Raw genomic sequence first — 23,424 nt, forward strand, 5'->3', positions numbered from 1 at the left:
TGGCCCTCCTTACAGGATGGACTTGAGTTTAAGCAATTCTGAGGCTTCCTGTAGACAGTCCTACACCCTCCAGGAGGCTCAGGACTGGAGGCGATTTGCGACCCGCAGGCCGAGCGGACAGCGCAGCTCTGAGGTCCTGCTAAGGAGGGCTAAGCCAGGACCATGGCTATTTCAGTCAGAAGAACCCCAGTGATCTATGCACTACCCTTGGGGACCAGGTCTAGGCCATGGGACAGGAGAGAAAGTAAGGAGACAAAAAGAAAGACTTGGAGGGGAGAGAGGGATGAGAAAGACTTCTAACACCATCTACATTTCAGGTCCTGCCTTCTGCCACCAAGTAGGCATAGTATCAGTCATGCCCAGGAGACAGGCCCTTGTTAGTGGTGAGTCAGTCCTTGTCACTAGAGTGTCTCCCACTGGGAATTCTCTTTGTCCTGAAGAGCTCAGCCAGGCTGGGGGGGTGGTGGTCTGAGCCTGCCCACCGTGGAGGACCATGAAACTTCTAAAACCCTTGCCTCCTACACAGGCAGTCCACCTGCCTTACCTCAGTCAGGGCTGAAGGGACTTTCTTCTGTTTCTTGAAAGTCGAGGGGTTGATGCTGTGGAAGACGGATGAGAAGGCACTGCTCGAGAAGCGGGGGGAGGACAGGGGGAAGCTCATGCTCACGGGCCGCTCTGTAACCAAGACAAGCCACAGGGGAAAGGAGGTGAGTGTCCACATGGACAGGCATGCGTCTTGCTTTGGAATGCCAATTCCTGTAAAATTAGAGCTCTGGGTCCTTCCCAAGATGGGAATCAGCCTCATGATGGGGGTTAGGTGTGACCAGAAAGACAGGAACACTCCCTCTAGTGACACAAAGGCCACAGGGGCCAAGAAGGAAGGCTTTTCTTGGGTGCTGGCTATCCCTTCTTCACCTGGGCTGTCCTCCATGATGGCCTCAGGTGGCCCCAAGGAGGAGAAATCTTTGGTTTTAGACCTAGTATACAGTTGTTGTCCCTCTGACCCAAGCAGCTTGTACCCTGAGCACAGTCTCTCAGGGACCAGCTTGGCTTCCTCGGGCTCCTTTATCACTCAAGGAGCCCTCAGCCCTCCCCTGATCTACAATTCCCCTGCTATCTGTCTCAAAATCCTTATCCTGTAAAGGTCCCACAGAACACAAGTCTATAGAACATTTTCAAAAAGAGAGACGGTCACTATGGCAAAGTAAACCTGAAGCACCATGCCTGCTGTCCCCTTCACAGAGAGGCACTGACCCAGCATTTCCCAAGCATAGCTGCCCACAGGCCCTTCTTCTGGGAGTGTCTATCCATTTCCCATGGAGCTAACATTTTGGGAAATGGTGCCCCAGATATGGGTTTAAACCCCTATTTCTTCCTCTAGGGCTGCTTTTGTTCTGAGCCTCCCCAGGAAAGTGCTTCCAGGCACCAACCACAGGTCAGTGAAAAGCCACCCAGAAGAACAGTGGTCCCCAGGTTACCTCTCATCAGGCCTGGGACATCCCCGCCCCTCTTCTTCAGCTCCCCATAGCAGCCGTCACAGACCTTGGCCATCCGGTCCTTGAGGTACTTCAGAGGGTATTTGTTTCTTGAACAGTTCCGGCACACAATCTGCAAGCCCAGTCAGGGACACACGTTGGAACGGTTGTCGTCCCCTGCATGTGCATGTGCAGAGGGCCAGCACCCTCTCCCCTCTGCTGACTCACCCCCCACTTCTCCAAGGACTGTTCTGTGCCAAGTCCCCCTGCTTTTCTATCACGGAGACATAGAATTTCTGTGCAAGTGTCTATCAGTTCTTCTGATGAGCCCTTAACCAGGACACGATACTTTTTCTCCAAAGGCAGTAACTGCATGTGCTATGATTTTCTTTTGGTTTGAGGCTATCAGTCAAATGGGGGTTAACAATCCCTACCTCACAGGGTTAGTGTGAAAACACCCTGCCCTGGGCCCAGTAGCAACTGCTGGGTGCCCCTGAATCCCCATCCCCACAAGACTCTATGTTCACACTCACCCAGATGAGGTGACTCACCTTGCCACAGGCATGGCAGTGATGACGTCTCAGAGTGAGGGAGAAGTCGCAGCCACAGTTCATGCACATCATAACATGTGTGACAGGCACCAGAGTGGGGGGCCTCTCCCCCAGGCTGACCCCCAGCCTCTCCCGTATCTGGAGCAACGGGATGGGGTGAGCAGTGTGGTCAGGAGATGGCTAGATGGGTGCCCTCTTTCCTGTATGGGGTATGTACGTGTGGGTGGGTTCTAATGCCACAACACCCTCCACCCCACTGCATCCTCCAGGATGCTAACCTTGGGTCAGAAACAGAGCCAACTGGAGGTGCTGTACTTGGGCTGCACAGGGACTGCCTGGCCACGGGGGAGGGGGTGGAAGTGGTGGGAGGAGGAGGCCGAAAGGAGGAGCTGAGAGTCCTTCTGGGTGTGTGGGTGCCCTGGGAAACCCAGGGCTGCGAGGCCGATGTCAGGTGGGTCTCAGGGCCCCCACTCACCTCCACACTGTGGTGAAAGGCAGCCAGAGCCTGGGCCTTGTAATCCTCAGGGAGGGCTCTGCTCAGACAGTTGTGCCACTCGTCCCGCTCCGCACAGGAGCTGTGGACACGAAGTGGCGTGAGCAAGGCATGCAGCATGCACGGCGGCTCGGCCTCTGCTTCTCAGTGTAGATCAAGTCCCCCACCTTTCCCCTGACTGTGCCTCTCGGTGTCTGAGATCCCACCAAGCACCGGCTGTCTGCCAGACCAGCCTAGGATTGTACCTCGGCACCTCCGTCTACTAGCAGGGCAGCCAGGGCAAGGTAGCTGTCCTCTGGGCCTGCTTCTTTCCCTGCAACACGAGACTGTCAACACTATCCCTCTAACTCCCAGAGCTGCTGTGGGGAAGAAATGACATGTGGGTTTGTTAATGTCAAAGCACTGTGCAGAAGCACAGGGCATTAGGGAGGTGCAGAGGGTCCCAGCCCTTAGGAGGGACAGGGGGGCAGGGTGTAGAGGGCTGTGTACAAGGGGAGGGGAGGGGTAGGCAAAGATGGAAAAGTGCAACAAGGCTGTCTCCCCATCTTCCTCCTCATTTTCCCACATAGTTTCCCAGACACTCCCTCACCCAATGAGTTGACTTCCCAAATCCCCATCCTGCGCCCTGCCCTGCAGGGGTTTCTGAGTGGTGAGCACGGTCCCAAGAGGCAGCAGGGTGAAAATTCTCCTAGGGCCCACTAGGTGTCGCTCCCACCCTGCATAAGAGTGTGGCCTGCCCCAGGAAAGTCAGGAGAAGGGACCAGGTTGGCCAGGGAGGGAGGTGGGGGTGGGAGAGAATGGTCAACCAGATGCCATGTCCCTAAAGGGAAAAGTATGGGTCCCCCTGTCTCCTGGAAGCTTCAGCATAAAGTATCTGGGCGTGTAGGAAGGTGACCAGCCTGTCAGTGACAGTGGCTCCTTGAGGCCACTGGCCAGAGGGCAGTGCCCCTGCCTAGCAGAGATGGGCAGCCTCACCTGAAGGGTTGCGTGTGGCCTGTCACTACCCACACCTCACAGCTGGACAAATAGAAACCATACCCTGGGCCTTCTCAGGCCCCCGAATGTACCTAGAGATGAGGAGAAAAGATGCCATGGAACCCCATCCAGGCATCACCTCCTCCAAGAAACCTTCCCTCTCTTCCCCAGTGGACGGTCACTCCTTGGAATTTTTTCTTCTACCCACTTGGGCAGTAGATAGTAGTGGATAAGAGCTCCGGGTCACACAGTCCTACATTTGAGCCCTATCCCTCCACACATGGCCGTGCGACTCCTCTCTAGGCCTCAACTCCCCATGATGGGAGAAGTCTCAAGCCTCACATCCAAGGGTGGCAATGGGGTCAGAGGAGGTGCCTGAGACCCAGCAGGTGCCCAATGCATATTACTCTTGTCATCAACACTTTTAACTATTACAGCAGTTATGCTGTGCATCATGACCAATACATAACTCTCCTGCCCTTAATGCAGGCTTCCCCTGAGCACAGCGAGGTTCAACTCTTGTGTCCGCAGCACAGAACCTGGCCCTGAGGAGCGGCTAATAAACGCTGGATGAGAAAATACAATGGCATGAGAATGTGAGTATCAGTGTGTGTGCACCCTGTGCTGCACCTGGAACCCCCCCCAACACACACACAAAGGGCACTGCTGCCACCCCCAGGGTCATGCACCAGCTGAGAGGGGAGACACCCATGCCTTGCGGACCCTGTCCCAGCCCCCACGTGCCCACAGTGGCCCCAGTAGGGGCCACATCTCCCTGGTTCTGAGCCCTGAGAGCTCGAGCTGGCCTTGCCCTGAAAGAGGGAGAAGGGGAAGCTCTTTTGCTGCCTAGAGTGAGTGAGATGGGATCCCTGGGTAGCCGAAGGCCTGGAGAAAACACAGACACTTCTGATAGAGAGGCCACACCCCCAAACCAGGGAAAGGCAAATGATGAATGCTCACTCTTTATGTCTTTCTCTCACTCTCCGGATGTAAAAGCCTAAAAGGAGACCACTTTATGAACTAAAGTGCACAATGCACTTTTACTCGCCTTAACTTCTTGCATTGCTGTAAAGACCCAATAATCTGTAGACTTTTACAAACATGAGATATTGTTATTGTTATATTTAAATGACAGGCTCTAGAAAATAAGTCCCTTGACTCAAAATAACACCAAAATAGAAAAGACACAACCAGCTTGTTATTCCAACCTTTAACACCTGTAAAACCCTGCCCCTCTATCGCCCAGACCCTCCCTCTACCCACCTCCCCATACCTTGCAGACAGAGTCAGGCAGGACTGGGAAGTCTCGATCTTTAGAGCATAGGGCACTTTCTCCATCACAGGGCGACTGACCTGGAAAACCAACAGCAGACTGTCGGGGTGGGGGCAGGGAGGGGTAACCACAGACCCGACTCTTCTTCTGGTCCTCACACCGTCCCTCTCTGAGCCTGAGTTTCCTCATCTGCAAAGGGTAAACCTTAATTTGGTGGTAGCTGCTGTGTGTGTGTGTGTGTGTGTGTGTGTGTGTGTGTGTGTGTGTGTGCGCGCGCGCGCACGTGTGTGTGTGTGTATGGGGGAGTACAGCCTCCAACTCTGTGGGCACTTGCCCACCCCTAGGAAGGTGGGTGTGTGTGTGTGTGTGTGTGTATGGGGGAGTACAGCCTCCAACTCTGTGGGCACCTGCCCACCCCTAGGAAGGTGAGTGTACCCTAAAGGACTGAAAGCAGGCTCTCTAAGAGATACTTGTACACCATGCTCATACCAGCATTATTCATAGTAGCCAAAAGCTGAAAGGAACTCAAGTGTCCATCCATGAACGAATGGAAAAACAAAATATGGTCTATATGTACAATGGAATATCATTAAGCCATAAAAAGGAAGGACATTCTGACACAGGTTGCAACATGGATGTACCTTGGGGACATCCTGCTAACTGAAATAGGCCAGTCACAAAAAGACAAATACTGTATGTTTCTACTTACATGAATTATCTAGAACAAATTCCTAGAGACAAAAAGTAGAATGGTGGATGCCAGGGGCTGGAGGAATGGGGAGTTAGGAACAGGGCTGGAGTTTCATCTGGGAATGATACAAGAGTTCTAGAAATGAATGGTGGTGATGGTTGCACAACAGTGTGAATATATTTAATGTCGCTGAACTGTATACTTAAAAATGGTTAAAATGGTAAATTTATGTTATGTATATTTACCACAGTTTAAAAAACTTTACTGAACACCCACTTATTTTCTCCTTCCAAATGTTTCCTTATGTGTTTTCCTCTTTTTAGGATGCCCTTCCCTTTCCCCTTCCCCATCTGTCCAAATAATATCTACTCTAAAGGATTCAGCTCCCCTCCTCCAGGAAGTCCTCCTTCCCTCTCCCTGGACTACTACAGCACAATCCTGCTATAACCCACATGTAACACTGTTTCCTTGGGGCTGCCTCTTTCTGCTGGTCTCTGAGCTCCTACAAGTGGTAATACTATCTTTCTTTCCCGGAGGTCTCCCTCTGCCCACACCCCAGGGTGCCTGGCACCAGGCATTTACCTTCATGCTGGCCACGGGCAATGTGTTCTTCAGCCGGTATTTCCCATCCTTCTGGGGATACGTGTACAGGAGCACATCACTCATCTGGGGAGAAGGAAACCCCATCAGACGTGCAGGCTGTGTTGGTGTCTGTCCTGGAGGATCACTGAGCTCTGGAGAGCAGAGGCACCTTGCATTCCTGTGACCCTCACAGGAGAGCAAAACTGCTCTGAGCAAACACATGAGTCCCTTCCCTGAAATTTCACTCCTAGTTCGGTAGTTAAGAGGAATAAATGAAGATGTCTACAAAAAGTCAAGTACAGGAATGTTCACGGAGGCTTTATTCATAACAGCCAAACAGTGGAAACACCCCAAATGTCTCATCAAGAGATGAATGGATAAATGAACTATGGTACATCCATACTGTGGAGAACTACAGAGCAACCAAAAGGAACTGATGGTCCACATCTTAGCATGGATGAATCTCAGAAACATGCTAAGTGGAAGAAGTCAGACACACAGGGGTACACACTGCTTCATAACATGTATGTGAAGTTCCAGATCAGGCAAAACTAATCTGCAGTGATGGAAATTAGGCCAGTGGTTGCTTGGGGCAGGGGATGGGGGAAGTGAGTGCTAAGGGGCACAGAGAAACTTTTGTGGGGGTGATCTAGAAATATTCTCTATCTTGACCCAGATGGCGGTTACACAACGACACACACTAGTCAATATGCAGATACGTACACTTAAAATTGATAGATTTTACTCTACAAATAAAGCTGTCATAAAGTAAAGTTAAGGGAGGGGGAGGGAAGAAGCTCCTTGAGGATAGGGAGCTGGTGGGTCCCGGTCACTGGTGTATCTCCAGTGACCACAGTAGGTACTCAATATTTGTTGAATGAACACCTGAAGCTCTTTGCCCCCATCCAGGGCAGACTGGAGGAAACATAGTGAAAGTCACCTCACCTCTGTAGTGGAGCGTGTTTCTGTTTGGCTAAAAGGTTTACAGTTTGAAAAAACAATGTCAATCCTCACCCTGCTCTGTAGCAGCTGTGCAACTGTGGACAAGCTGGCTCCCTCTCCGAGCCTCAGCTTCCTCCCTGCAAAGCAGGGGGGCACTGCCACCCCTACCTCATTATGGATGCTGAGAAAGAATGGTCCCCACTGAGCCCACCATACGTGGGAGCCAGCATAAACTAGGGGTGCTGTGAGGACTGAACAGGACAAGGCATCTAAGGGGCTGAAACAGAGCAAGAACTCAGGATTAGTGTTTCTTCCCCCCCATAGAGAGTCTGCTGAGGGAAGAGAATAGACAGAAGAGGCTTCCTGCCACCAGCTCGTAGGATCCCAACATGGCAACCAGAGCAGTGCGGGAGACCTGGCCTAGACCCAGAGCTGCTGGGTGAGCTCCGGCAAACCCTTCCTCTCTCTGGACATCACTGTCTCTAACCAGAGTTGGAGGAGACCAGGGGCCAGTAAACTTTTTAATAAAGGGCTAGATAGTAAATATTCAAGTCTTTATGGGTCATAGAGTCTCTGTCACAACTATTCAACTCAGCCACTGTAGTCCAAAAGCATTCACAGACCAACCATGAACAAATGCATGAGACTGTGTTCCAACAGACCTTTATTAACAAAAACAGGTGGCAGGCTGACCCCCAGGTCAGAGGAACCTTCAAAGCCCCTTCCAGCTCTGTCCTTCTAATAATGACAAGACTCACTCTGTGCCAGGTGCTGAGCTAAATGCCCTGATCTCAATTCAGCCCCCAACCACCCCAGGCTCTACCATTATCCTCATTTCACAGAAGGAGAAACTGAGGCACAGAGAGCCCTGACAACCTGCCCAAGGCTACAAAGCTTGTAAATGGCAGAGGCACGGTCATAAGTAAATGAATGTGCCTCCACTGTGTTCAGGTGTGGTGTGTTGGGGGTGGCCACACAGTGAGTCCGGGCCCCATCTGGGGACAGTAGCCAAACCTGGGCACGGAGCCTTGCTCATAAGCCCGCCCACCCTGGGGAACTGGCTTATGTCACTCATCAGAGCAGTCCCAGCTTTTGTGTGGCTGCCCCTCAGGCACCTGCTGCCATGGCAACTGCTATTAGCACCCTGGGGTTTTATGAGTGGTCAGGACTAGGCTGCCTCCCATTGCCCATAGCTCTCCTTTCCTCTTCAAAGCACGTGTTTTACAGCCTGATTTGGAGGAAGAGAGAAGAGTAAAAGGGAATCTCTCACAATAATGAGCCACCAGTGGGGAGCCCCACCTACCGCCTGGGGCCATGGTGGGAACCTCTCTGTAGCATTACCAAAACCTCTGTGCATCAGTGGGCAGATGCCCTGACTTTGTTCTACAGTTAGAATTATTTTATGAAACTGGCACCTTATGAGGAAGAAAAATTCCTGAGTTCATCATGGCTCTTCCTGGCTCAAGAACCTATCATCCTCCCATCTATTTATGAAGGTGCTAAGACAGCAAAGATTGGCCCAGGTTCAGCCTGCAGGGAGCTATGGCCTAATAATAACAAGGGAATAAGAGACCGAGGCCTAGCATTGAGATGCATGAGGGGGAGGCTATGATGAAGGACCAGTTAGATGCTAGAAGACACGTGAGGGAGGGAAGAGGGAGAGAAGGAGCAGGAAAGGGGTAGGAGGAGAGGGAGGGGAGAAGGTCAGACTCGGAAGATCCTGACACTGTGTCTTCCCTGGCAGTCAAGGTCCCTGTGAGAGGCATAGGCACAAGCGGAGCCTGGCCAGAGGAGGTGGCCAGAGGGGGGATGGCTAGGGGACCAGCATGGAGCTCCCGCTATTCCAGCTGCTGCTTCACTCCCCTCCTTCATTGGCAGGAGGGACTATTACCCCAGTGTAAAGAGAAGGGCAGTGACAGGGGTCCCATGGGCCTAGAGCCAGTAAGTGTCAGAACTGGGATATGAATCTAGTCTATCTGACTCCAAAGTTCATGCTCCTTTATCACCATCCCGGACCTCCCTTTCTCATCCTGAGAAGAAAAGACTCAGAGGATACGGTCGTGGGCTCCAACTGTCCCCAGGGCTGTGCTGGCGCAGAGGGAGGACTTGTGTCCCATGGGGCAATTGTCAGAGGGAAGGGAGGACACTGTTACCAAATAAGCTGCTTCTATGAACCTCATTTAATTCCCCAAACCACCCGGTATTTCTATTTTCCTCCCAGGAAGCCGGAGGCTCAGACATGTCTGTGACTTGTCTATGGGTTACAGAGGGGCTAAGTGTTGGGTTAGGATCTAACCTGCTCACTCTGACTCATGACCACACAGATATCCCTAAAGTCAAGGGTATGATTTCTTCTCAATACAAAGAGTTCTCAAATTTTTAGACTAACATGGAATAAAGGACTGTCTCCCCCCGACTCTCTTTGCTCTTCTTCTTTGCTCCCGTGGCCCTGAGATTCCGTCCACACCATTCTCATAACTCAATATTTACATTAGACACTGAAGGTTGAGGGTACAGCATGAGGCTTTTATCCCTTTGTTTCCAGTGCTCAGCACACCAGAGGCGCTCACTAAATATCGGAAACAGGTTCCTAGACACTTGGAGCCTGTTTACTGTGACTTTGCACACAATGCTAGCAAAGTGCAAGGAGGCTGTTGGGGCAGCCATGACTGACAGTAATTAAAAAAAATTAAAGTTAAAATAGCGAAGAACAGAAAGAAAATTATACACAGCAGGTAGGAGAACTTAATAGGCAAAACAACTTGGAGTCGTGGGACTGGGGCAATTGGTGCTTGTAGCTCAACAGCCACAGAGGTTGATGTTACCAAGCGACAGGCCTGGACATTCCCTGGTACTCTAGAATGTGGCTGTAAAGCATCAGAAATGTTACACTGTATTCTGTCTTGTGCACAGTGGAGAAAGCACTAGACTGGGGTCACAACCCTGGTTCCCTTCTGGGCCTCTGCCACCAACCTGCTGGAAGATGCAGCCAAGGACACTCCCTTTCTGGATCTCAGTTTTCTCATGCGTTAGATAAGGCAGTCAAACAGTTATTTCCAGGGTAACAACTTCCCAGTGTTAGGATGTTTCAGATGGGGACACGGGTAGTTCAATTTTGGCAAAATTCCATTCAAAATCACTCAAATAATGCAGGAGGTGTTGTGGTTGGTAAGGGTGAAGCGCTCGGCTCTCCGGAGAGCTCAGCTCTGTAGAATGACCGTCACCCTAAATATTTGGCTCTGTTCCAGCACCCACCTCTCCCTTCCAGTTGTCTCTGAATAATGACCCTAGAAACTGGCACAGAATTTGACAGTCCTGGGGCTGGGCTGGGGGTCAGGTACTTACCAGGAACAGGTGCCGGGGGCGTCTGCTTTTCCCTGTTACCTTCATCAGTGTCCCCTCCTTCAGAAACTCCTGTGGGGAGAGAAGCAGGCCTGGGGAGTCAGGCTGATGCCTGCTGCCATCCTAAGGAAGGGAGGGGCAAAGGCCCTGAGTGGGAACCCTAAGTTCTGATGCCTCTCAAAGTGCCGGGGAAGAGCTCACGGGTGAATTTCCAGCTTTAGGGAGATGCCCACGTTTGCCAAAACAGCCCTGCAGACAGACAGGTGGCTCTGCTTCTTAGGAGCACTCCACCTTGACTTTTTCGAAGCCCCAGACACTGTTCTGGCAAGTGATCCAGACGGGGACTCTTTCCCTGGTCGGCCACCATGAGGAGACCTTCAGAACGGAGCCTCTGAAGGTTTGCTTAAACAGCTGAAGACCTGTGAACAGTTGCTACAGGCTCTGTAATTCTGGAGGATTTTTAAAACAGATGTCTAAAGTTACTTTAAATAAAATAGATGTTTAATAAATATTTCCTAACTTGATGACCCAGGGCCAAAACACTAAGTATGATTTTATAGAATCTCAGACCAGTGAGATCCCTGCTAATTTTGAGTAAATTATCCTGAACTCAACCTCTCATTTCTTTGTCTCTTGTCCCTCATAGACCATAGCAGGTAACAAACATATTTTTGACTATTTTTGAGCTGAGTTTTATGTTTTCCATTTGGAAGCTTCAAAGTGGGTAAATTTGTCTCTTGAAAAATGTTATTTTTAAGATGCTTTGTTGGGGCTCTTGACAGACAGTTTTCCTGATTTCCCAGCAGTGCTGGGCTAAACTAAAAATACTCGGCTCTTCTTCTCAGAGGTGAAAAGAACCACAGGGGACACTGAACCCAAATGGCACTGTTTCTTTAAAGGTCCTTAAAGTGGAAAACCCCAGGGGAGGCAGACCATGGGCCTTGTGAGCCCAGTAGAGCCCATACCCTGCCCTCCCTCCCTCCGCGGGTAAACAGCACCTGCAGCCAGGCCCGTCTGGGACCAGCCCAGCTGAACAATGGGTCTTATCAGAGGCTCACCCGCATGCCTACCAGGCCGCCCTCTGTCCCTGCCCATGGCGGCTGTGGCACTCACCCTTCCTGGCTGGAGGAGATCCCCCTGGCCCCGAACGCTGTGCTCAATGTGGACCAGCTTCTGCAGGTTTTCCTATGGGTGGGAGCAGAGCGAGGAAGAGATGGTCAGGACCCCTTCAAGGGGTCTTATCCCCTCTGTTAGGAGTGGCATTGCTTCTACTTCAGAGGAGGAAAACAGAACCCAAAAGGGCCTTGCCCAAAATCTGACCTCCCATCAGTGGCAGGATTGGGACCTGAGCCTGGGTCTGCAGGATGTCAGACATGTGGGCTGGCTATACCCAGGCTAGTCCTTCTGGGCCTGGGATCTGGCATCACCATCTTCTGTGTGCCATGGGGAAAGTCCTTTCCCCTTGCTGTGCTATCAATACGCATATATATCTCCAGGCCATGGATGCTAGTCTAAATCTGTATGCCCCCTAAGGCCTGGAGCATCTAGATGTCACTAACCCAGAGGAGACAGATACCCAAGACCACACTGTCTCTCTGGGCTTGCAGCCCAGGGTGGGCCCTCTGAGGGAGGGTAATCAAGAAAACGTTCTGCCTGGGGAAGAAACAGACCTGTGCTGCCTCAAGAAAAATAAGTGTGCCTGGGAACTCCTGTTGGCCCTTGCTCGGTTACCTATACTATGCAGTGACACGCCTCCCTTCCCTCTGTACAGCACCCCGTTATGCTAGAAATAGCAAGTACCTAACCCATGGGGTGGGCGCCCCCTGAACCTTATGGAGGGTCAGGTTCTCAAGTCAATTGACAACGTGAAAATTATGTGTAGGGAAATTGGCTTGAAAAAGCTTTTACCCTGTCCATAGCTTTGGGCACAAAATCCTGCACATTAGAAATGTGTAACAGCTGTTCCATTTCCACTCGTGATGTAGAATTCCACAAGAAAACAGTGCCCCTAGCCTAATAGTGAGAAAAGGATAATCTACAGAGCCCTGACTCTTCTTACGTCTAGTAGAGAGCTGAAGTCCCAAGGCAACCAACAGACCCGAATCCCAAAGACTGACAAGCCCCTTCACAGCGACGTGAGACACATGCACTGTTGCGACGTGAGACACATGCACTGTTGCAACACACGGGAGGAAGAGGCGGCCAGCATAAAGGAGGATGAGAAGAAAGCCTCTAAAATGTTAATGGATTCTGAAAGGTCAGGTGTGGGCTGGTGGGACGGTTCAGAATAACAGAGAGCCCCAGACGTGAGGCACATTTGCAGTCGCTTGCAAGCTCTTTTCTAGCAGTTCCCAGCAGGTGCTCACAAGGAAGACTAAGGGCAGGGCAGGGGGCCAGAAAGAACCCTCCTTGGTGGTGAAGGCATGCAGGCTGCTACTGAGGAGCTGGCATAAAATCCTGCCAACTTCCCAAGCCCCCTCTCTTATACAAAACCCTCAGCCCCTGGGAGAGGCCAAGAAATCCACTCCCAGAGGACAGGCAGAGTGCCACTCACTACTCCCGGGGAAAAAGGGCAGAGGCAAGAGCTGTCTTCTCTGAGGAGAGGGGATGTACCCCCTTGGGCCCAGGATCATGCACTAATACGAAGCAGAAACCTGACTGAGACCTGCCACAGCTACAAGGCAGTGTTTGGCTACCATGCAGAGGAGGGGCAGGAAAGCAGAGAAAGCCTGGCTGGAAGGCCCTGCTTAAGACTGAGGCTTGTCCCGGAGAGCAGAGACTTAGGAGCATAGCACTGCATAACAGGAAACAGCAGTCTACCTCTAGAAGGGACAAGCGTGTGGAAAGAGGCCCCTTCGGTGCTGCAGGGATTGCTAAAAGCTGAGGGTGGAGAAGGAAAATGAGAAAAACTCTCTGGCATCTCAGGCCCCACAAACAGTACCAGATAATAGCAGCCCCCTTCTGGACGAGTGTGAAGTCTGTGGGGCTCTGAAGGTGACATAGCAATAACAAAACCAAACCCAACTCAGCTACGGACTGGACTGACCCAACTCCCACGCCTTACGTGAATGGCCTGATCAAAGAGCAGGCACTCCCACTTCTGGGGTAGGTCCTACCCTAGTCTCCACAGTCTTTCTCTGTCTCCACAATTCTTCCAACACAAAAAGCAAGAAAGAACCCCAACTCATCTTCAAGAAATAAAGCATTCAATAAAACCAGAAGGAGAGGTGACACAAATGTTAGAACCACCAGACAGGGACTCTAGAGTAACTATGATTGTTCTAAAAAATAAAATCTGTTCAGAAAGTAGGATGGTGGCTGCCAGGGGCTGGGGGGAGGGGCACTTAATAAGGACAGTTTCAGTTGGAGACAGTGAGAAGGTTCTAAAGTGGATGGTGGTGATGGTCACACAATAACGTCAATGTACTTAATGCTGATGAACTGTGCACTTAAAAGTGGTTCAGACGGTCACTTTTATGTTACGTGTGTTGTACCTCAATACAATTTTTTTTTTAAAAGTCTATTAAAAAAAAGACAGTGAAAATCGGAGAGCCCAGACTTACACCTGTCCCCTCACTGTATTCTGGAGGGAGACAGTTTACTTTCATGCTATGGGAAGAGGACAGTCAATGGCTAATTTCATCAAAAGCCTCGAAAGCCTGACCTGGCAACCCAATGTGGGATCTTTCTTCTAGGGAACCTGAGCTTGGTCTGAGTAAGCGCAGTTAGAAGCAAGGCGCATCCACGCTCTGATGCAGCCTGTGACCAGTCCCTGAAGGAGTTCCCAGAGCTCACAAACCTGAGAGCCAAGTCTGAACCTCCACGCGGACATCTCACGGCATTCCTCACAGCGGGGTGAAGGAAAAAAAGACCCAAATGTGGGAAAAAGAAAAATGGTCCCTATGTCCATCTGTGTGTGTCATGTGAGAGAGGAGCAGGTGCCACGCAACGGGCACGTGGACGGGTTTTCACGCAAGAATGTGTGTGAGGCTACAGGTCTGGACCTGTGAGTGGTGTGTGCAGGCATGTCCGGCCTGGTGGCTAAGAAAGACTCAAGTTCAAACCCGGCTCCCACGCTGAGAGCTGAGTGATCCTGGGTGAAGCAACTTGTCTCTCCAGGCCCCAGGTTCCTTGCCTGTGACACTGGCTGATAACAGCTCCCCTGAGGATTAGAGGAGACCACCAGGCACGATCCCCTGCTCAACAGAGGCAGCTGGGTCACCGTGAATTGGATGCTACATGGGAATCTGCCACAGCCTTTCCTGAAAAGCTGGTGAGGATGACTTCTGTCACTTCTAAGACTTTCCCATCCTGTCTTCCGCGAGGCTCCCATTTATTCCTTGTCCTCCATCAAAATGTGAGGGTCACGGCAGGGGAGAGGTTACCTGGGCCTCAGCTCTTAGAGTCACACTTCTCAAAGCTTCTCCCATCACCTAACAGCTTTCTGTTAACAGGCTGCTCAATGGTTTTATAGTTTGGCTTGGCTGTCAGTACTTTATCCTAGTGAGCTTATTAGTGGCATTTCAGACCAGGTGGGCCACATTTCAGGGTGGCGGGATCTGGCTCTTCCTAGAAATCATATCTCCAGCTTAGCTACCTTTGTGGGGAGTTATGGCAATGGTTAGATGTGAGCATAAAACCCACGTGAATACTGCCACCTCCAGGAACACAGCCCTGGTTCTCACAACCAATAAGTACTTCCTAGATTGTACTGAACGCAACGTAGAGACATAGAAGGCTTTGTAAAATGGGGGAATGGCACCATCAGACATATTTTAACAGGATCACTCTGAATGGAATGGCAGGCTTGAGAAGTGATGGGGCCTGAGGTGGGTAGTGGCCACGGGGAGGGAGAGGCAGAGCGCCAGCCTGCCCTTTAGCCACTCAAGCCACTGAGCTCTGCCCTGGTATTGGGTTTATCCGGACCTGCCCGTCCATGCCCCAGGCAGAGTCCTAGGCCAATGCCAGCAAGCATGCAGTAGGGCTGCTACTGCAGACCAGGCCCAGTGTGGTGTCCCCAGGCAGCTAGAGAGACAAGAGCCAGCCTGTGCCAGGCACAGCATCTGACCCCAGTCTTCGAGAAAGCCGGGGGAGAAGGGTCGGGGGGTCTGGCTGCAGCTTCTCCAGTTACTCCTGCAGGAGATCGCCCCACATGAGCTCACCTACAGGAGGGAAGACACGGCCCTTCCTGACCTAGTTTTCCTTTTTGGAAACAGAGGCATCCCTGGCTAAAACGAGGTGCAGAGAAGCCAGCCCACCTGCTGCTCTGTCATGATGGGGCATGGAATGCCAAAGCATCTCTGTCTTTGGCTACACTGAAGGAAATCTTACTGTATGTACAGGATGCCAAAACAGCAAAGAGCAAGGAGCTCATGGACCTCAGAGCAGGAGGGGAGACACCCTGATGATGACATGCCTGGTGTACTGATTTTCACACCCAGAACACGATCTCTTCAGACTCTTGTCCTACCTCACCTACCCTGCTCCCACTTCCGGCCATGCTAGGTGGCTCTTGGAACTCTGACGTGACCTATGCTTCTCCATCTCCATGCCTCTGCCCAGGCCAGCCCCTCTTCCTGGCACAGCTTTCCTCTCTTTGCTTTTGAGGCATGTGTCCTCCCTGTGGGGGCACCTCCCACGTCATCTCTTCTCACAGCCCTGGTTGGGAGGGAACACCTCCCTTCTCTGAACCACATGGCATCTTCTCTCTCCCTCATGATGCTTATGTCCACATGTTTACTCCTCCATGAGCTGTGATTTCCTCCGTGCTGGGATTCATGCCTTAACTCTGTATCTCTAGTCCCCAACACAAGACTGACATACAGTAGGTGTCCACTCAATGTGACTCCCCTCTCCTTCTACCTGTGGATAACTCGCTGAAAGGATGCTCTGTGTATCTGCCACAGCAGAACTGAGCAAGTACTAGGCATGCACAGTACCATCACTCCCACCTCTGCCCATAGAATACATCACTAAATGATCACCAAACTCTTCCCCCTGGGCTAGGACTCAGCCTCAGAATCCTTCTCAACACAAAGCTCCAGCCACATCTTAGTGGAGCAGAAAATATGGGACCCAAGTAATCAAGGTAGCCACTTGAACAGGGTTGGGATGTCGGATAAAGTTGGCCATCCTTGGCAGAAAACTAGTAAATACTGGATCAGTGTCCAACAAACAGAGTCATACTCCAGAACCAGGAGTGCATTTAGAGCTCACATATTCTTGTGGACAAGTGATTTCAAACTTTTGTGAGCAAAACATTTACCTGGGGTGCTTGTTAAAAATGCGTATCCCAGGACCTGACCCCCAGTTATTCTGGCTGAGAAGATCTAAGGTGTGCCTAGGAATCTGTAGCTTCCAAGGCATTCCAGATGCTGACACAGAGGGTCTCAGACCACAGTCGGGACATTACTTACCAGATCTGTACAAGTCTGTAGCCCCCCTCACTATTCTAATGGTGAACCAGAGACCCGGACAGGAGCACACAGTACCTGAGATCACACAGCTAGGTGTCAGGGCCAGAACCCAAGGGCCTTTGCAAGGTCCCACGACATAGATGGTTGCCTGTAGCACCCCCAGAAGTGGAGTATCACAAGGAAGACCTGGGCAGGCTACAGGGGGTCCTAGGCCTGAACCCCAGAGAATGAGTCCAGGAAACGGACTTACCCCTTGCTCCATGCTGTCATTGGCGCGGTCGGTGACTTTGGAGATGAGGGTCAGTGCACCTGTGGAGGGAAGCAGAGAAGATAGCAGGCCTCCTGGGGAGGAGGGCCAGTCCAGGAGCTACCATCCTTGCGTCTTTCCTATCCTCCCCTCTCTCCCACCCACTCCCCAGGATCACTGCAGTTGCAGGGGCTTGTCTGTGGGTGGCACCAAGTTTTCCCACAGCTGGGTGAGGTCACAGGCCCAACCCTCGTTTTGCTACTACCGCCTAAGTGTCCTTGACAATGATTTGACCACTTTGTGCCTTAGTTCCCTTGGCTGTAAATTGAATACGTTATAATAGGGACTGTCCTGGTAGGTCATATCCAGGGACAGTCACATAGAATTAGGAGGAAACAGGGACGCTGCAGTGACTTTTTGAGACCAGGCACCACCTCCTATCACCAAATTCTGATTACTGCCCTCTCTTTTGACTGGATGACAGCCCATCCTGGGGAGTCCTGTGCTTGAGGTGAGGGGGGAATCATCTCAGAAGCCCCAGACGTTTCCTATCCACTGCACATCCAGTTGCCAGGGAGGGGGCTATGTCTTGCGCCAGAGCTGGGGGGACAGGGACCAAAAGAGGAACATGTCCCCATCCTCTGGGTTCATGCTGCACTTACCCTGCGTGTTATCGTACTCAGCTGAGTCCGGACAAAGGTTGTTTAAATAGTCTGCAGGGAGAACAAGAGCCAGGGGTCAGTTTGCCCATGGGAGGCCAGGCCTTACTGTCCACAGCAAAAGCCCCCCTCTCCAGACTTGGAGGAAAAGTGCCAGAAGAATGGGGTATCCACCCTCTCATGCCTGGTAGCCTGCCACACCACTGCACTAGAACAAAACAGGCCCCTGAACCCTCACCAGCATCACTGCCACCACTGCTAGTCACTCACTCATTCAACAATTATCTATTGAGCGCTTGCTGTGTGCCTGGCGCTGTGCTATGCCTTCAGGATATGGACACAGACAAGGTGAACCCCTGCTTCTGAGAAGCACACTGCCTACTGGGGGAACAGATGTGACCATCAACACAGCGGAGTGTGATATATTAAACCTTTCACACATTTATACCCACAAGCTCTACATGGGCTGGCCCTCTCTAGCTACCTCTCCATGTCACTCTTTCATTCTGGCAATACTGGCACTCTTACAATTGCTTGAACATGCCAAGCCTGTTAATACCCCCAGGCCTTTGCGCTCACTACTTCCTCTACCTGATATTCTCCTCTTCCAGATCTTCATAGGGTTCATGTCCTCACTTGGCTGAGATCTCTATGTAGTGTTACCTCCTCAGAGGTCCTTCCTGAGTGCTGTATCGAATTCAGAGCCCTTTGACCTCCATCCCCTTAACCTGCTTTATTTTCTTCAGAGTTCTTATCACTGACATATTTTTATTTACTTGTTAGTTTTTTAAAGTATAAACTCCACAGTGTCACAGAGTTTTGGCTGTTTAATTTACTGCTCTATCTCTAGCATCTAGCACAGGGCCTGGTACACAGTAGATGCTCAATAAACATTTGTTGAATTAGATGAAGAAATTCTCTGTCCCTTGGCCCTAATATACTTTCCTTATGGCCCTGGTCACTACCTGGAAATACATGTATATCTCGACATGAGGTGTCTGTCTCCCTTACTGGAACAGCCGTTCCCCAGGCCTGGGGTCTGTCCATTTGGAAGGCAGCTGGGTAGATGAGTCTGGAGCTCAGGACAGAGGTGTGGTTTCTGGCAGGTGGAGACAGGGGAGGGGACGACTTTCCCTGGGAAGAGTTTGTAAAGTGGGAAGGAAGGAAAGAGGACCTAGGACTGAGCCCCAAGAAACACTGACATTTATGACATTTATGGAAGAGTAGACGAAGGGAGGTTGTCAACACAGATGGAGAAGGGTAGTAGAGAGGTCTGAGGGAGGCAGGGAGAGAGAGTATATCACAGAAGCCTCAGGATGAGAGGGTTTCGAGAAGCAGGAAGTGGTCAGTGGCTAAGCCACAGAGATGGCCAGAGCAGGTTTGAGATGGAAAATGTCCACTGACTTGACCTCAGGGCTTGGGGATAAGAACAGCTTTAGGGAAGTGAGACACCCACTGAGGAAATGCAGAACAGGGGGAAGGTATGAGTTTCTGTGCTTTAGGATGGGAGAGGCTGAAGGAAGACACAGAATGTGGCCAGTGAAGTGAGGTTTCCAAGGTGGCAGCAGAGGGTCCAAAGCTCAGCTGGAGGGAAGGTGGTGGCAGAGTCTAGCATGTCTGGAGGAGCAGGTGCCAGGAACTGAGAGCAATCCTCCCCCTCCCCATTCCCGCCACGGCAGGAGTGGAGGTTGTCACCACACAGCTTGCCACCGGCACCCCTCCTCAGGTGTCTTCCATCCCCGCATCCCCTCAGTGCACCCTGACCTCCTGTGGAGCAAACCTGTGAGGAGCACTTGGTACTGGAAGAGGCGCTGAACCACCCGCAGCAGCCGGTGCTTCACGTTCTGGCCACCTCCTTGCTGACTCTGCTGCTCCCAAGAGACAGGGAGGACAAAACTCCATCAGACACCCCTGTCTCAAGGCACCCCTCATACACTGTCCCATCCACACCTCATCCTGGCCACACTTCTCCCCCACCTCTAAAACCAGGTTCCCCTTCTCCAGGAAGGCCTCCCAGATTAGCACTACCCTGCTGTGACAGTTCTTTCCTCCAGGCTCACAGTCAGTGCTACATTCAGTAACATGCATCGACTAATCCTTGTTTTGCATCTAATGTTAGTAAAAGAAAAAAAGAGCCCCCATTTTTCTGTCTAGTAACTGGATACCCAGTTTGTTGGTCCATTTGTTGGTCACTCCAATGGCTGGGTCCCAGCTTGCTTTGTGCTTTTCTCCTGGGACAGGAGAATGTCACTAAAACCCCCACCATGGTGGGGGCTCACAGAGTTGTCATCAATCACCCATCGGGGAATGCTCTCCGTTCTAGGTCTACTCTCCTGCTGGGTCACCCTCTTCTCCCCTAGCCAGGTCTTCCCCTCTGACCCTCAGCCTCAGACCTACCATGAAGCCCCACTGATTTGCAATAAGCCACTCCCATGCTCACCCCACCCCCGTTCCTTAGAGCAGGTTCTCAGAGGACCACGGGACCCACCTCGAACTCACGGACAGCAGCTGCCAGCCGGGGAGAATGAAGGCAGTTCTCACTGAGCAGACTTAGATACCTGTCGAACTGCAGGATGTGAGCGGCATGGTGGTCAAACTCCTGCTCCCGGGCCAGGAAGACGTCAGCCACCTTCTGCTGGCCCTCCCTGCAGCCAGGGAGGGGGTTGGGATAGTAAGAACTCAGCCTTGTGACCAGCACAGTGTTCATTGGTGAGCGCTGGAGTCACATTATTGGGTGGCAACCCCTGCTTGACCCTCCCGTGCTTTTTTACTTTGGGCAAATGACCTAACACCTGTGTCTTGGCTTCTGCATTGGTCAAATGGAGACACTATTTCACGTGCTGGGGCTTTAAGTGCCCCCACCCCCCAGTGCAAAGGAAGTAGGGGCAGGAGTCCATGGACAGCTCACCAGTGCAACAGCCTCTCCCCCAGCTCCTCCAGGATCCCCTGGTGAAGGTCTCGGATGGCTGGGAGTTCGCTCAGGCCGCGCCTCAGCTCCTCCCTGGCCAACGTGTCCTTGCCCTCCTGGTCTATTTCATCCAAGGCCCTCATGACAGCTCCGTGGAAATCCTGAAACCCCAAAGGCCTGTTACCCACAGCTGACAGGACTGAATGCAAGTCCTCCCTGGCAGCTCCCCTGCGGCTTTGAAGCCCTGACCGACACACAAATAGCATAGGACCTTAGGCCAGCATTTCATACCCCGGCGTTCTCGCCTGCAATACAGGGACGATAACACACACCCGGTGATCACAGATAACTGATGGCCAAAAGGCACCCAACACACCTCCTGTTACAGCAGAGGGCGTTAAAGCATGTTCATTCCTGAACGTGGGTCATGCTCTTCTTCTGAAAAGTGGGGTCATTCCCTCTCTGAAGAAATATAAAATGCTCTACCATTATCCATCTTTGAAAAGGTTCATGCACTGTGTTGTTTTAAAGCAAACTTTAAAGAAATCATAGGCAACCCCACCATGGTGTATTAAGCAGTCATTGAAAATGATGCAGATGGAGACTATGTATAAATATTCACGTCCTAGAGCTAGGAATCAGGAAGGGACACAAAGTTGTCTTTCTACCCTAACACAGACTGTAAAACAGAAACAAAGGAAAACGCTAAAAGGAAATGGATCGAAATGTAAACAGTGGTTGCGTCAGGGGGCTAAGATTAGGAATGATTTTTTTCTTCTTTGTTTTCTAAAATTCTGTATTGTGATTACTTTAAAAAATTCAACTAAATTTAATGAACATTAAAATCATAACAAGTGCAAAATCTTTTTCTCACAACAAAAAATTGATCTTCAAATACAGGTCATGAGCCACATGTCTGTAGTTTTAAATATATGGGACACACTGGAACAACCTCAAACTGTGCAGTGGTGTGCATCAGGAAAAACCTCAGCATCAGAGGACACGTGGGCCAGCCCAAATAAAGGTCAAATCACCTTTATAATATTTAGGAAAAATGACTATACTGTCTTGTTTGATTGCCTCCCTGATGGACAACTCATTACTGAGCAAGATAGTTAATTCCACTGCTGAATGGTTTTCATTGTTAGAATGGTCTCTTTACATTGAGATCGGAAAGGGGAAAATGCCTGAGAGGATGAGCAGCCCCTTCTCCAGGAAGTCTTTCTGCTGTTCTCCCCACAGTAAAGGAATGCAGGAGAAGGGGAGGGCTAGGGGAAAAAAGGCAGGGAGGTAGGACAGGGCCAGAGAGAGGGACAAGGGGAGAGAGGAAGAAAAATGAGAAAGCAGAAAGAGAGAGGGAGAAAGACAGAGGAGAGAGAGGGAGGGAAGGAGGGACTGACGGAGAGAGCAGGACACAGAATGTGAGAGGCAGCACACTTTCCTGCACCCTGCCCCTCCAGTATCTGTAAAGAGGCTGCCTGTGTCGTCAGACAGAAGACAGCAGATGTGGGGGTTACAAAGGTCTCTGCTTCCTGAACACCTCATCCTGTCCGGAGCTGACCTCCTGCTGCTGCAACCTGCTCTGCCGGGAACTGGGGGGAAGGACAAGGAGAGGGCGGCTCACCCTGGCCTGTGGTCCCAAGGAGGGGGGAGGAGCTGGTTCTTCCTGAGGCCAGCCCTCATCAGCCCCAGGCTGGTGCAATTTGAAGGTCTCGGGACAGCTCTAGCCCCATCACTGAGGTCAGAAACTTGGGGCTGAGTCTTGAACTAATGAACAGACTCTCTGGCTGAAGGCATGTGTGTCCTTAAGTGGAGGCCACAGGGTAGAGCTATAATTAGAAACTAAATCCCATTGTACCCTTGTCAGAGCCTTTCCTGGAAGCATGTTTCAGAGGGTGGAGAAAGTGTGAACTACAAGTGAGAGGCAACTAGGGGGAGGTGGTGTTTAATTATTATTTCTGCCCACAGCTGGCTCTGGGACACTGGGGTTGTTCTGAACCTGGAGTGGGGGTTTCTCTGCTGACCCAGGGCAGGAGGACCCTTCCACTCTTCCTTATGAGTCTCCATGTTTAGGACCCAGCCCCCAGCCTTGCAGGGTCTTCTTAGCCCTGGCATCCAAGAGAAAGAAAGAAAAAACATCCTGATGAGGACAGTAATCCCTCTTCTTCGGGCAGCTGGTTGACAGAGGCCTTTCAACACAATGTCATCGGCTCTGCACCAGGTTCAAGCTCAGATACACCAGAAGAGTAGTTGAAGACTGTGGACAAGCTGTCACCTATCTGAGCCTCTGTTTCCTCATCTGTAAAATGGGGATAACCGTACCACTAAGTACAGCACGAGGCTGCTGAGAGGCTCATACAGATGTCTAAAACTGCTTTGTAAACTGTGAAGTGTTATCCCCATGGCACTTGTGATTATATTTTAGTTACGATATCTCCAGAGCAGGATCACGTCTGTTTTGTTTCTTGCTATATTTCTAAAGTCCAACAGAGCATGTGACACAGAGGAGTTGTACAGCACTTGCTGACTACTGACTGACTGAAAGACCTTTATTTAACAGAAAAGGAGAGTGAGCCATAGGGGAGCCAAGATCATAATTCACCCTGCCACCCAGACCACAACAAAGAGGGGAAGAGGGCAAGGGAGAGAAGGAAGGACAAGCAAAGGCATACTGCTGGCTGCATGTGCATCTCACCCCAGGGAACTGAAATATTAACTGCTCTGCAAGCTAGTTTCTCATCTGTAATTAATTCTCACTAAATTGACTCAGTCCCAATGGGCAGGTTGGCCATCATCAACATGACTCATTTCAAAAACTGGAGCATAATTGGACTCACCACAAACATCCGTTCTTAAAACTCATGCATCGG

The 23,424-nt window shown here is 51.0% G+C and overlaps 1 protein-coding gene and 1 long non-coding RNA gene across 4 annotated transcripts in view; one reads left to right on the forward strand and one right to left on the reverse strand.

Moving 5' to 3' along the window:
- Positions 1-23,424, reverse strand: part of FGD5 (FYVE, RhoGEF and PH domain containing 5) — a 118,887-nt gene that overhangs the window by 12,122 nt on the left and 83,341 nt on the right. Inside the window, exons 6-18 of one of the 2 annotated variants that reach the window (XM_034658816.1) lie at positions 20,555-20,715; positions 20,135-20,291; positions 19,427-19,511; positions 17,650-17,700; positions 16,991-17,049; positions 11,438-11,509; positions 10,328-10,396; positions 6,041-6,124; positions 4,768-4,847; positions 2,502-2,601; positions 2,027-2,164; positions 1,479-1,608; positions 545-675 (exon numbers count right to left, since the gene is read on the reverse strand). In XM_034658816.1, the coding sequence (XP_034514707.1) occupies positions 545-675; positions 1,479-1,608; positions 2,027-2,164; positions 2,502-2,601; positions 4,768-4,847; positions 6,041-6,124; positions 10,328-10,396; positions 11,438-11,509; positions 16,991-17,049; positions 17,650-17,700; positions 19,427-19,511; positions 20,135-20,291; positions 20,555-20,715 (1,317 nt within the window). Of the gene's footprint in view, positions 1-544; positions 676-1,478; positions 1,609-2,026; positions 2,165-2,501; positions 2,602-4,767; positions 4,848-6,040; positions 6,125-10,327; positions 10,397-11,437; positions 11,510-16,990; positions 17,050-17,649; positions 17,701-19,426; positions 19,515-20,134; positions 20,292-20,554; positions 20,716-23,424 lie in introns of both variants that reach the window. The other variant, XM_002920680.4, reaches the window with a different exon arrangement.
- The window catches only part of LOC105238279, a 34,821-nt gene that overhangs the window by 1,394 nt on the left and 10,003 nt on the right, over positions 1-23,424 (forward strand). Inside the window, exons 2-4 of one of the 2 annotated variants that reach the window (XR_004624781.1) lie at positions 586-707; positions 1,382-1,435; positions 3,984-4,090. This is a non-coding gene — a long non-coding RNA (uncharacterized LOC105238279). Of the gene's footprint in view, positions 1-585; positions 708-1,381; positions 1,436-3,983; positions 4,346-23,424 lie in introns of those variants that run through there. The other variant, XR_002142997.2, reaches the window with a different exon arrangement.

This window comes from Ailuropoda melanoleuca, chromosome 4 (assembly GCF_002007445.2).
Source record: "Ailuropoda melanoleuca isolate Jingjing chromosome 4, ASM200744v2, whole genome shotgun sequence".
In the NCBI taxonomy this organism is placed as follows: Eukaryota; Metazoa; Chordata; class Mammalia; order Carnivora; family Ursidae; genus Ailuropoda; species Ailuropoda melanoleuca.